Source organism: Halichoeres trimaculatus, unplaced genomic scaffold (genome assembly GCF_033239565.1).
Source record: "Halichoeres trimaculatus isolate MK-OKI-2021-1 unplaced genomic scaffold, fHalTri1.1 fHalTri1_scaffold_10, whole genome shotgun sequence".
Classification (NCBI taxonomy): Eukaryota; Metazoa; Chordata; class Actinopteri; order Labriformes; family Labridae; genus Halichoeres; species Halichoeres trimaculatus.
The window spans coordinates 8,586,065-8,599,996 of NW_027437187.1; the positions used below are offsets into that span (position 1 = coordinate 8,586,065).

The window sequence follows — 13,932 nt, forward strand, 5'->3', positions numbered from 1 at the left end:
TGTCCACATGATTTAATAGCTGTTTACATTAAACTAGATGAAATTTGTTTAGAAAAACACTGGCTGTAAAATTTTGATTTGGATGACACCTGAACAAGCTCTGTTCATCTATTTCAAATTAGATTAGCAGATTATTAGCTGAACTGATAATTGTGTTGGACACACACAACAATTAACTTTGATTTTTTCTCTGAACTTTTACCCTGCCACCACCCCCCCTCATCGGAGGACAAAGTACTTTGTTCTACATTAAAGACACTAGTTTGGAAGTTGTCAAACTAGTTGTTTTTAAAGTTTAAATGATTCCTAGAAAAAAAAATTGTGTGTGTCATCCAATCTTTAGCTTTTACCCTGCCACCACCCCCCCTCATCGGAGGACAAATAACTTTCTTCTACTTTAAAAGAACTATTCAGAGTCTAACTTTTTTTGCCTGTTTTTTTTTTCTTGTTATCAGGATAATTATTGGGATTTTGGAGACTACTCTATTAAACGTAATTTAAACACTTTTTACTGGACAACACATTAGCTTTAACCATCTAATCAAGATATCAAGTAAAATGTTATAGGAAAAATAACTATAATTTTGTGTGTGATGTCCAACCTTTTACTTTTACCCTGCCACCACCCCCCCTCATCGGAGGACAAATAACTTTCTTCTACTTTAAAAGAACTATTTAGAGTCTGTCTTTTAAATTAACTATTTGTTTAATTAATTCATTTATTTTTTGTTATTGAGATGATAATTGTGATTAAAAAAGTGATAAAAAATAAACTAAAAACCTATTATTGGACAACACATAAGCTTTAACTATCTAATCAAGTATCATTTAATGAAATGTTTGAATTTAAAGGGTAATAAAATTTTGTGTGTGTTGTCCAACCTTTTACTTTTACCCTGCCACCACCCCCCCTCATCGGAGGACATATAACTTTCTTCTACTTTAAAAGAACTATTTAGAGTCTGACTTTTTTTTTGCCTGATTTTTTTTCTTGTTCTTTGGATAATTATTTTAATTTTGGGAACTTTTTTGAACATCATTTAAATACCTTTTATTAGACAACACACAATCTTTAACTTATCCAATCAAGCATCATTTAATGAAATGTTTGAATTGAAAGAATAATATAATTTTATGTGTGTGTGTGTGTGTGTGTGTGTGTGTGTGTGTGTGTGTGTGTGTGTGTGTGTGTGTGTGTGTGTGTGTTGTCCAACCTTTTACTTTTACCCTGCCACCACCCCCCCTCATCGGAGGACAAATAACTTTCTTCTACTTTATACCTACTTTAAAATAACTATTCTAGGGTTTTTTATGTTTTTATTTTTCTCTAATTTAAATGATTTTTGAAAGTAGTTTAACTGTTTAAATGTTTTGTGTGTTTTTAGTTTTTTTTTATGAAGTGTGTGTGTGTGTGTGTGTGTGTGTGTGTGTGTGTGTGTGTGTGTGTGTGTGTGTACTAAATAATGCAAATACTTACCAAACACTTACCTCTTCTCCTTGGCTGAGTTCATCCTGGAGTCCTCACCCCGTCTTGCGGCTTATCTTCTCCTCCAGGTTTCTCTGCTTCTTCTGCAGCTTCATCCTCTTGGACTGTTGCTTCCGTAAGCGCATCTCCTTGTCGGCAGGATCAGGATCCTCTGAAAGAAACCAAATATTCAAGGTGACTTTTGAGTGAAGCTGAGAGATTGTCTCTTATTTGACAGATTTTTGATCAAATCAAATCTTTTTTTTAAAAGAGAAATTTAAAAACAAGGTTTGAAAGTTGCTTTCTTACCCCTGGCCTGGATCTTGGCCTCCTTCTTCTCACTCCTGGTGATGTTCTTGAGGACCCGGTCCCTCTGGAGCTCCAGGAGGCGCAGTTTCAGTTTTGAAAACTGGCTCTCATTTTGAAGAGGTTGATGACTTTTCTCTTCCTCCTGTTCCCCAGAGTGTGCCTGTCCTCTACGTTTCTCCTCCTGCTCCCGCAGCACCCTCCTTCTTCTTTCCCTTATCCACCTGCTCTCCGTCATCTCCCGCTTGTCCGCCCACACCGCATCTTTCCATTTCTCCTCTTCCTCCTCATATGGGCTTGGTTCCTCCTCGGTCTCTTCGTCCCCGTCACCTAGTTTCAGGACCACTAGCCACCCTGCCTCCTGCCACTGTCTCTGCTTTTCAAGTCTCACCCTTTTTTCCTCTTCCTCCAGCCTCAGTCTCTCCCTCTCAAGTCTGGCTCTTTTCTCCTCTTCCTCCTCATCTGTTGTGAATGTCTGTACCTCCGTCTCTGCGTCCTCGTCACGTATTTTCAGGACCACTAGCAACCCTGCCTCCTCCCACTGTCTCTGCTTTTCAAGTCTCACCCTTTTTTCCTCTTCCTCCAGCCTCAGTCTCTCCTTCTCAAGTCTGGCTCTTTTCTCCTCTTCCTCCAGCCTCAGTCTCTTCTTCTCAAGTCTCAGTCTTTTCTCCTTTTCCTCCTCATCTGGTCTGATTATCTGTACCTCCGGCTCTTCCTCCTCGTCATCTACTCTCAGGACCCGTGCCAACAGTCTCTCCTTCTCCTTCTCCTTCTCAAGTTTCACTCTTTTCTCTTCTTCCTCTAGCCTCAGTCTCTCCTTCTCTTCCTCTGCTCTAAGTCTCTTCTCCTCCTCCTGTCTTTCTCTCTGCCTCCTGGTCTTCTCCATAAGAGCCTTTCTCTCCTCTTCCTGCTTTTGTTTTTCTCTCTCCTCCCTCAATCTCAGTCTCAGTCTCTCCTTCTCCTCATTCTGGTTTGGTGGTCTCTCCTCTTCCTGCTCCTGTTTCCGTTTCCTATTCTTTTCCTGTTTTCGTCTCTCCCCCTGTCTCCAGCACTGCTCCGCCTCCTGTAACAGTCTTTCTAAATCCTCCTCCTCCTCTAGTCTCAGTTTCTCTTCCTCCTCCCGTTTTCTCTCCCTTCTCCTCCTTCTGTTCTCCATCATCTCTTGTCTTTCAATGACTTCCTTGTCCTGTCTCTGTCTCCTCTCCTCCTTCTCTTTTAATAACTCCTCTTTCAGTGTCAGTCTCTCCTCCTTCTGTGTCAGTCTCTCCTCCTCCTCCTCCTCCCGTATCAATTTGTCCACTTGATCCTCTTGCATCTGTGTCTCCTCCTCATCCTGAATCAATCTCTCCTCCTCCTCTCGTATTAGTTTGTCCACTTGGTCCTCTTGCATCTGTGTCTCCTCCTCCTCACGAATCAGTTTCTCCTCCTCCTCTCGTATCAGTTTGTCCACTTCGTCCTCTTGCATCTGTTTCTTCTCCTCCTCCTGCTTGCGTTTTTCTATCTCCTCCTTCAGTCTCAGTCTCTCATTCTCCTCCTCTTCCTTCTTTAGTCTCAGTCTCCTCTCTCTTCTTCTTCTTCTCTCCATACTTACCTGTTTGTCTCTTTCCTCCTGCTCCAGTCTGAGTCTCTCCTCCTCCTCCTCTAATCTGACTCTCTCCTCCTCCTGCTCCAGTCTGAGCCTCTCCTCCTGCTCCAGTCTGAGCCTCTCCTCCTGCTCCAGTCTGAGCTTCTCCTCCTCCTCCTGCTCCAGTCTAAGTCTCTCCTCCTCCTCCTCCTCCAGTCTGAGTCTCTCCTCCTCCTCCTCCTCCAGTCTGAGTCTCTCATGCTCCTGTCTCAGTCTCCTTTCTTTCCTTCTTCTCCTTCTCTCCATACTTACCTGTTTGTCTCTTTCCTCCTGCTCCAGTCTGAGCCTCTCCTCTTCCTCCTGCTCCAGTCTGAGCCTCTCCTCTTCCTCCTGCTCCAGTCTGAGCCTGTCCTCCTCCTCCAGTCTCAGTCTCCTTTCTTTCCTTCTTCTCCTTCTCTCCATACTTACCTGTTTGTCTCTTTCCTCCTGCTCCAGTCTGAGCCTCTCCTCTTCCTCCTGCTCCAGTCTGAGCCTCTCCTCTTCCTCCTGCTCCAGTCTGAGCCTGTCCTCCTCCTCCAGTCTCAGTCTCCTTTCTTTCCTTCTTCTCCTTCTCTCCATACTAACCTGTCTGTCTCTTTCCTCCTGCTCCAGTCTGAGTCTCTCGTCCTCCTCTAATCTGAGTCTCTCGTCCTCCTCTAATCTGAGTCTCTCGTCCTCCTCTAATCTGAGTCTCTCCTCCTCCTCTAATCTGAGTCTCTCGTCCTCCTCCTGCTCCAGTCTGAGTCTCTCCTCCTCCTCCTCCTGTCTCAGTCTCCTTTCTTTCCTTCTTCTCCTTCTCTCCATACTTACCTGTTTGTCTCTTTCCTCCTCCTCTAATCTGAGTCTCTCCTCCTGCTCCTTCTCCTCCTCCAGTCTGAGTCTCTCATGCTTCTCCTCCTCCTCTAATCTGACTATCTCCTCCTCCTCCTGCTCCAATCTGAGTCTCTCCTTCTCCTCCTCCCCCTCCTCTAATCCGGCCATCTCCTCCTCCTCCTGCTCCAATCTGAGTCTCTCCTTCTCCTCCTCCTCCTCTAATCCGGCCATCTCCTCCTCCTCCTGCTCCAATCTGAGTCTCTCCTTCTCCTCCTCCTCCTCCTCTAATCCGACCATCTCCTCCTCCTCCTGCTCCAATCTGAGTCTCTCCTTCTCCTCCTCTAATCTGACTATCTCCTCCTCCTCCTGCTCCAGTCTGAGTTTCTCCTCCTTGTCCTCCTCTAATCTGAGGCTCTCCTCCTCCTCCTCCTTCAGTCTCTCCTTCTCCCCCAGTCTCAGTCTCTCCTCCTCCTTCAGTCTCAGTCGCTCCTTCTCCTTCAGTCTCAGGTCCTCCTCCTCCAGTTTCACTCTCACCTCCTCCTTCATTCTTATTCTCTTCTTTGCCTCCTTAAGTCTCTGGCTCTCCTCCTCCTCCTCCTCCTCCAGTTTCAGTCTCTCTTCCTTCAACAGTTTCAGTCTCCTCTTTGCCTCCTTTAATCTCAGTCCTTCCTCCTCCTCCTCCAGTTTCAGTCTCTCCTCCTTCATCAGTTTCAGTCTCCTCTTTGCCTCCTTTAATCTCAGTCCCTCCTCCTCCTCATCCAGTTTAAGTCTCTCCTCCTCCTTCAGCCTCAGTCTTTCCTCTTCCACTTTTAGTCTCAGTCCCTCCTCCTCCTCCTCCAGTTTCAGTCTCTCCTCCTTCATCAGTTTCAGTCTCCTCTTCGCCTCCTTTAATCTCAGTCCCTCCTCCTCCTCATCCAGTTTAAGTCTCTCCTCCTCCTTCAGTCTCAGTCTTTCCTCTTCCACTTTTAGTCTCAGTCCCTCCTCCTCTCCATCCAGTTTCAGCTCTAGTCTCTCTGTCTCCTCTACCTTTTGCAGTCTCATGCCCTCCTTCTCCTCCTCCTGTCCTATTCTCTCCTCCTTTAGTCTCAGTCTCTTCTCTTCCTTTTCTTTTCTCAGTCTCTCCTGTCTTTGTCCTTTTTCCTTCTCCTCCTTTAGTCTCAGTCTCCCTCTTTCCTTCTCCTCCTCTTTCAGTCTCAGTGTCTCCTTCACCTCCTCCTCCTCCTCCTTCAGTCTCAGTGTCTCCTCCTCCTCATACAGGACCTTGTCCTTTCTTAGCTCATGTATGACCTTTTGTACCTGCTGGTCAATCAGATTCACCTCCTCCTTCAGTCTCAGTGTCTCCTCCTTCTCATACAGGACCTTGTCCTTTCTTAGCTCATGTATGACCTTTTGTACCTGCTCGTCGATCAGATTCACCTCCTCCCTCAGTCCCAGTATTTTCGCTCTTGGTGTTCTCCTTCTTTCCAAACTTGCCCGTCTCTCTCTCTCTTCTTTCTTCCTCAGTTTCAACCTCTTCTTCTCCTCCTCCAGTCTTAGTCTCCCCTTCTCCCCCTCTTCCCATCTCAGTCTGTTTCTGTCAAAGCGCTCCTTTGCCTTTTCTAGGTCATCTATTGCCTTTCTTAACACCTCCTCAGGCTGATTCACCTCCTCCACCAGTCCCGGTGTTTTCACTCTTTGTGCTCTTCTTCTTTGCAAACTTATCTGTCTCTCCTCCTCCTTCAGTCTCAGTCTGTTTCTTCCATTCACATCATTTGTCTTTTCTAAGCCATGCGTTAACTTTCTTAACTCCCCCTCGTACAGATTCATGTCCCACTCCAGCTCCTCCAGCTCCTCCAGCTCCTCCAGCTCTATCACTATGTCCTCTATTTGTGTTCCCTCCTCCTCCTCCTCCTCCAGTATCAGTTTCTTTCTCTCGTCCTCCTTCAGTCTCAGTCTCTCCTTCTCCTGCCTCAGTGTCTCCTCCCACTCCCATCTCTCCCTCTCTTCTTGCTCCTGTCTCTGTCTCCTCTCCCTGCTCCTCATCCTGGCCATACTTACCTCTCTCTCTTCCTCCTCCTGTCTCAGTGTCTCCTCCCACTCCCATCTCTCCCTCTTTTCTTGCTCCTGTCTCTGTCTCCTCTCCCTCCTCCTCATCCTGGCCATACTTACCTCCCTCTCTTCCTCCTCCTGTCTCAGTTTCTCCTCTGACTCCCATCTCTCCCTCTCCTCTCGTTCCTGGCTCTGTCTCTCGTCCCACCTCCTTATCCTGGTCATACTTACCCCTCTCTCCACCTCCTCCTGCTCCTGTCTTCGGCTCTCCATACTTACCATCTCTCTCCTCAAGCCTCTCCCGCCTCTCTCTTCTCCTCCTCCTCTCCTGTGCTCCTCTCTCCTCTCAGTCATGGTTTGAATTCGTTTGTGTGCTTCTCGCTTCAGTATTCTGAATGAAAAAATGATCAGAATATTTCTTTAATTACAAAATAAAGTCCAAATAGTTGTTGTTTTATGTCACTTCTTCGTGTTATTTATCTCTTTATAGTTATTACTGTTTAAAACATGATTCTTTGTATTGGATTGAACATTTATAAGGAAGCTATAATGTTAAGGACCATGTGTTTTAAGTTCGGACAAACAAACTCTGTTCAAATTGTAGTGAGGGTTATAATAACACCAAAATCTGTCATTTTGCTGCTGCTGTGACTCCTGAATTTCCCCTCGGCATAAATAAAATCTATTCTATTCTATTTCATTCTATTCTACTCTATTGACGTTGACACCAGTACAAAGCATGATATTTAAAACTCTTTGCAAACAACGCAACAGAATCAAGTCTTTTTATATTAGTGTTACAGAAACAGTCCCGAAGACGTGGCAGCACATTTGTGTGAATCTAACTGGGAAAGGCTTTAAGGAGGTTTGATTTTGACTGTTTATAGACCAACAGTTGTCAGCACAAAATAATAGAAATTTTACTTTAGAAAAATAAAAACCAGCTTTCTCACATAACTGTCGGTGTAATAAATAAATACAGATTACTGCTGACACACTTCTGTTCAGTAAGAGTAAAAACACAGAATGTCTCGGTAAAAAAGAACATATACCAAATTTATTCATATAAATGCAGTTAAAAAAGAAAGATAAACCAAAACCCAGTTAACTTTGGTAGTTTAAAGACTTAAATCGTCTCTCTTTCAACACAAATCTGAAGGACCACCTTGTTTTTGTTCAACTTCCAAGTATACATTCAAACAAAAGATGCGGGCAATGTCCGCAGCTGAAACTATCACAACTTAAAACTAAGAAACAGTCTTTTAACTTCAAATTCACATTGAGTTTCACACTCGGAAATGAAACTAAGATCCCCTTTCAGAATTATTATGATCAAAGACCTGTTTCACCTCAACGGATGATTTAAACTCTGTCAAACCTTCGAAAAAGTCACAGATCTTATCAAGAAAAGCCAGCACTGTCACATGGCCATCAGTGTAATCTGTCAAATAAATACAGATTACTGCTGACACGGTTCAGTAATAGTAAAAACACAGAATGTTTCGGTAAAAAAAGGGGGGGGGGGAAAATCCTCTATCTATCATGTTACCTTCAGAGTTTAAAGTGTACTGTTACAGCAAAGCAGAGCTAGTCGATGCTAGTTTAAAACCGACATGCATTTGGAAGTATGCACCGTGTGTGAGCTGTTGTATAAAACGCTTGCGGACACCTCGGCTGAAAATATTACAGGGACGGACATATTTAATTGTAGTAAAGTAATATCTGTGGCGCATAACTCTACGCTACACAGGTATGAGCTCCTCAATCAATGTTTAGCTGTTTAGCGCTGTGCTGCAGCATGACCTAGCTTAAATATTAGCCGAAAACTGTGAAAACAGATGGAAAACTAGCTTGTGCTGCCACAGCAACGGCCTTGCGACCACCGAGGTCGTACGGCAGAAATTGTTCTGTTTAGTCACTTATACCAAATAAATTCACATAAATGCAGTAAAAAAAGAAGGATAAACCAAAACCGAGTTAACTTTGGCCGTTTAAAGACTTAAATCGTCTCTCTTTCAACACAAATCTTAAGGATTACCTTGTTTTTGTTCAACTTCCAAGTATAAATTTCAACACAAGGATGCGGACAATGTCCGCAGCTGAAACTATCAAAGCTACAAGCTACAAAACAGTCTTTCAACTTGAAATTCACATCAGTTTTACAATCGGAAATGACATTAAGCATCTCTTTCAGATTTATTATGATCAAAGACCTGTGTCACCTCAACGGATGATTTAAACTCTGTCAAACCTTCAAAAAAGTCACAGATCTTATCAAGGAATACAAAAATTACATTAATGAAACACACAATATGACGCCTCTTCCGACTAAAAATGCATTTTATTGAGTTGTGCTTAAGCTAGCCAAGCTTTAGCAGGAAAATTTGCAACATACCTCCCCAAGTGCCTTGGTGAAAAAGGCGGAAGGAACGCCCAGCTTGATTTTATACCCCGATGGAATTAACAGATTCCAGAATTTATCTGCACCAATCAAATTCAGACGCAACCCGTGCGTCCCTGACGTTTTAACAATAATAAAAATAATTTAAAAAAATATTAAAATGGGAAATAAAAGTCCAAATAATTAACTCTCCCATGCCTGCTCGACAGTTTAGAAAAATAATCCTTTTAGTTGTTTTTTTTTTCAAATACTTGATTGTTTTCCAAAAGTTTCACTCTAGTGGTTTACATAGGCTACGTCTGCGCTTTCAGCATAAACACGACTTGATGTAAAAACGAATCAAACTATAAATAATTATTATTAAATAAAATACAAACACAATTTTCACTGAGTAGAAATTGAGAGTTTTGATCCGCTAATTTAAATGCTGAAAGTGGGATGAGCGGCTCTCCTTCTTTGAACTCGGGATGAACGAAGCCCATCCCGACCGTTGGAGGGCAGCATGGAGCCGACTTTTCTTGTTAGCTGTGAAATAATGCTGGATGAAGAAGACTACATGAAACTATCAACACTTGGAGAAGAGAGCTGACACATGGGGTGAGGTGAGATCACTGACATCTTTAACGTTGTTTAACTAACCGTGGAGTGAGCCAATACTTGAAAATCTGTTGTAAACACTGGCATTTCTAAGTGATAGAGCAAGGTTACGGCCTGAGCTGTTACTGTACACTACTTCTTTGTATTGTTTTTAATCTAGTTTAAAGCATTTTTTTTTTCCATCCCTAGCAATCACTTATCAAGTTCTCCACCTCAGACAGATGGAGAGGCAGAAGATATGGAGGTAGGGTTAGACTCAAGTGGAAGGAAGTCCACCAATTTTAGCCAGATCGTTTTTACTGCTGTCATAAAATGAAGGAGCCTGTAAAGTGATGGTAGTGAATAAACATTAACAGAGGTTTGCTTTAAAGATTCAGTGTGTATTTATCAGAACAGGCTGAAGGCAGAACTTTCAGAAAATATAAGCAAGCATTTTTAAAAGAGTATGGTCTCCTAATCATAATACTACTACTACTACTACTACTAATAATAATAATAATAATGAATTTCCCTTCTGGGATTAATAAAGTATTTTTTATCTTTATCTTTATCTTTAATAAGAAATACGGTTCATCTGTAAACTGTGGGTGAGACTTTTATGTCCACACAAACAGCAGATCCCCTTCATGTTTCTACAGTCACACAGAGCACGCAAACTCCTGACATACTTACACATTTTTGTATTCAGAACGAAATGCACTGACTGAAAAAAATTCTAAAGCCAGAACTTTCATTTTGCACATTATAATATTTGTAATTATTATTATTTTTTAATTATTATCTGTGATAAAGCTTTGACTTAAAAAATGTCTTCACTTTTCTCAGAATTTATTACATTTTTTTTGGTAACTATGTCTTTCGTCTCCCATTGTGACTTTTTTTTAATCATTTTTGATTTTTGATTTTTTCTTTGGGTCTTGTATTTAACGGTTTTAAAAATGTATACATTCATCGTACTTTTAATCTCTTAAATTTGACGTCTTAAAATTTACAATTTCATGATTTCAATTTTTGGATTGTACAACTTCTGAAGATGCCAAGCCAATGCTTTAAGGCACTGAGATGCTACACCTGGATAACAACTGAGGCGCTCCTGTTGGCTTTTTGATGGATGAAACTCCAGGTTTTGTTTGCTTTTTCAATGATCAGTCCATTTGTTTGACAAAGCAAACGGTTAACTTGTGTAATACACTTACCAAATGTTTGTTCACCCTTCTGCATCACCATGGTGCCTCACCGCACAGCGGTCAAAAACTGTTTGACCCTTCCGGGTGAAACACTTAAATGCACTAACAAGGTCCTACCCTCATAAAGACTTTCACCCTTGATGAGCTCAGTTACAAACAAACATGAATGTAAACAAACCATTCATAATCTGATCCTACAACTATGAGTTGACTAAATAAGATTTTGTGTTTTTATAGTGCCTATGTTGTTATTACTTCTTTATACCAAGGTTCTTTATTTCTTTAATCGTTTGGGGGAGGGGGGGGGGGGGGGGGGGGGGGGTCAGGCCGAAGTTTTAGGATTGTTGTGAATTAACTTTATTACCCAGGGAACCTTTGCTGTAAATGATGCTTTAGTTGTTTACTGCAGTGTGTTTACGTTGTTCTTTTTGCTGCAGGAGTCTCCAGATTACACCAGTGTCCAGGAGCTGAAGTATTAGACCTGGTCATAAGTGAAGCGTTGCGCCTCTACCCTCCGGGGTTCAAGTAGATCAGATAGATGGACCACGACCGCACATTGAACGGACAACTGGTCCCTAAAGGTGTGACGATGGAGTTCCCAGCAGGCTTCCTTCACTATGACCAGGAGCACTGGCCGGAGCCGGAGAAGTTCATCCCTGAGCGGTGAGAGGATGCTCTGGAGGCTCAGTCTGTGTGTGTGTGTGTGTGTGTGTGTGTGTGTGTGTGTGTGTGTGTGTGTGTTTTTCAGCTCAGTATTTTAAGTCCTGTCAGACCAGCCCGTCTGGCACCAACAACCTTTCCCACGTTCAAAGTTTGTGCCATGTGATTGGCTGATTAGATATTTGTGTTAACGAGCAGCTGAACAGGTGAACCTACTGAAGTGGAGGGTGAGTTTGTTGTTACCATCTGTGATGTATGATCTGATTACAGAGGATTCATCACCTGAACACCTCCTTCTCCTCCCACCAAGCTGCAGCATTTTCACTATGGTACAATATTACCACCTAGTGTTGAACAGAAAACATTACAGTGTGTGTGTGTGTGTGTGTGTGTGTGTGTGTGTGTGTGTGTGTGTGTGTGTGTGTGTGTGTGTGTGTGTTTGTGTGTGAGTGTGTGTGTGTGTGTGTGTGTCACCTCAGTTTTGTAAGTCCAGTCTTTATGATTGATCTGATTGCAGAGGATTCATCATGTGAACAACTCCTTCTTCCCAACTCTAGAAGGAGTCCTGATTTATCCAGATGTGAAGGATTTCTGGCAACAACTATGGGATTCTGTTTCTAAAACATTAAAGATTTTGTTTTACAGTGTGAAAATGTGTTGTTTTGCCACTTTTTAAGTAGGAGGAAAAACAGTTCTTTATAAAAAAATTCTCATTATTTTATGATATATGTTCACAAGTGTAAATTCTCTGTGGAAAAAAACTTACTTGGTGTTTTTTTATTGTTTTTTTTTTCTACGGGGAATTCAAAAAATGCATTCAATCATTTCAGCAGCTTGTATTTTACACTTTTTTTATGTAAAAACTATGTTTTTAATGTACGTTGTTGCTTAACTTTCATGTAAATGATGGTTGTATGCTCTATCAAAAAAGAAAATAATCATAATAATAATAATAATAATAATAATAAAGCAAAATAAAAAAAAGTTATATATATATATATATATATATAGTTTTAAATATGCGAGGTTTTGGTTTATGTGTGTTTGAAAAGTAATGTAAGCTTATTAGGTGAGAGCGGCGCTGTGTGGCGTTGAGAGTGACAAACAGGAAATGCTCCGTAGACCAGACTGTCTCAATTCAGTTTGGCCTTTTCGGTCTGTGCAGACTACAAAGGCCAGGTCCCTTGAAGGCTGTAGGCTGCAGCCCCTGAATTGAGACACAGCCTTTTGTTTCCACTTCTGGGGGACCAACCAGGAGCTACAATGTTGAGGGGCAGCTGTGTGTCCTACATCATGAACATATTAAAAAAGTCTGATCGTAAAGTTTCATTTTCCAAAGCACAGAGCAGAGGAAAATAACACTGAGGCTACAACACATCCAGAGGTTATGAAACTGGAGAAAAGAAAGTATTAATACTCCAATATTAGATATCCTACAAAAGTACAAACAAATAATCAATCTTCAGCCTGAATCCAAAAGCTTTTCTTTGAGACAAAACTTTGATCAAGCTAAATAACCTGGCTTACATGTGGCTTTGAAAAGGCTGTTCCATGTCAAAGGCTCCTCTTTATGCAGCCACCAAACCGGCCTCATTTTTGGTTGCTGGGAAGGACAGATTTGGTGAATCCTTCTTAGCCTCTCAAATCCCAAGATTCATTGCGTATGACCATATGACCGCTAAGGATGATGCACTTGGCGAAACTCAGAAGGAGGTCTGATTTATCCAGTTTTCTGGCAATTACTTTGTGATTGTATTTCTAGAACAATGAAGAAGATTTTTTTTCAACTGTGGAAAAAAGTGTTGTTTGGGCTCTTTTGAAGTAATGCGCTGAAGAAAAACAGTTCTTCATAAATGTTCTTGTTATGGAGAAGTTCTATGTTCATAAATGTAAATTCTCTGAAAAAAAAAATAGCTTGATTTTTTCATTATCTTTTTTAAAGGAAATTAAAATGACATTCAATCAATTCAGTACTCTCAAAAAGCGTTTAAAACTTTAAAATCTATATTATCCATCTATCTATCTATATATAATGTATAACACACACACACACACACACACACACACACACACACACACACACACACACATATATATATATATAATGATCTAACATCCTTCCCTAGTTGTAGCTGAACTCTTACATGTACATTGCAATTCGATACTTTATAAAGAAAAAAATAATTATAAAGTGAAACAATGAAAAATTTTAAAGTAAAAACATTCTGTTTTGAATGTAAGGTTTTTGTTTCTGTGTGTTTGAAAAGTAATGTGAGTCAGACGGGTGAGGGTAGCGCTGCGACGAGAATGACAAACAGGAAATGCTCCACAGACCAGACTGTCTCCATTTGCTGTCCTCGTAGGCTATGAAGGCCAGGTTCTTTGAAGGCTACAGCCTTTGTGGGATGCAGACCGTGATTTGGGACACAGCTCTTGAATGGTTAAATCATTTCCCTGTGCCTCTGGTCTTGGTTTGAATATGAGTGAATCTGAGCTGCCTCCCTTCAGGCAAATAGTCAACCTGTGAGTAACATTCCCATGAATGATTTCACGTTCCAACCTGTTCTTGATCCTTTGAACCTATAGCACATTGGATATAAAATAGTCCAAGACTCTAAGTGAAAATATTTTGAGTCAAATGATCATTTTTGTGTGAACAGCTTTTAGTTATTTACATGATGATATGAGGTGATGGACAAACACTGGTGAATGATTTCTGTTTCCAGTTTGTTTTTTCCCAGAGCTTCAGAGAAGTGAATGTGCAAAGAAATTAAGTAAGTTGCTGTGTTGCATGCTTTGGGTGCTCTCAGGACCAAACTTGTATTAATCCTTTTAACAACCAACTCTGTTTATTCACATAACCACACACTGA

The 13,932-nt window shown here is 41.4% G+C and overlaps 1 protein-coding gene across 1 annotated transcript; it reads right to left on the reverse strand.

The window, feature by feature from the left end:
• Positions 1-1,410: 1,410 nt before the first annotated feature.
• On the reverse strand, positions 1,411-3,356 carry LOC141796192 (uncharacterized). Its single transcript, XM_074677173.1, has 2 exons — positions 1,775-3,356; positions 1,411-1,637 (listed from the first exon to the last, which is right to left on the reverse strand). Exons 1-2 carry the CDS (start codon positions 3,354-3,356, stop codon positions 1,522-1,524), a joined length of 1,698 nt encoding a protein of 565 aa, XP_074533274.1. The 3' UTR covers positions 1,411-1,521.
• Positions 3,357-13,932: the final 10,576 nt, after the last annotated feature.

What these genes read in the sequence shown, in the direction of transcription:
- LOC141796192 (XM_074677173.1), bottom strand. Translation starts at nt 3,356, where the DNA reads ATGGAGAGAAGAAGAAGAAGAGAGAGGAGACTGAGACTAAAGAAGGAA. An exon ending in GGCCAAGATCCAGGCCAGGG is followed by an intron (nt 1,638 to 1,774) that starts GTAAGAAAGCAA and finishes GGTTTCTTTCAG; the next exon opens with AGGATCCTGATCCTGCCGAC.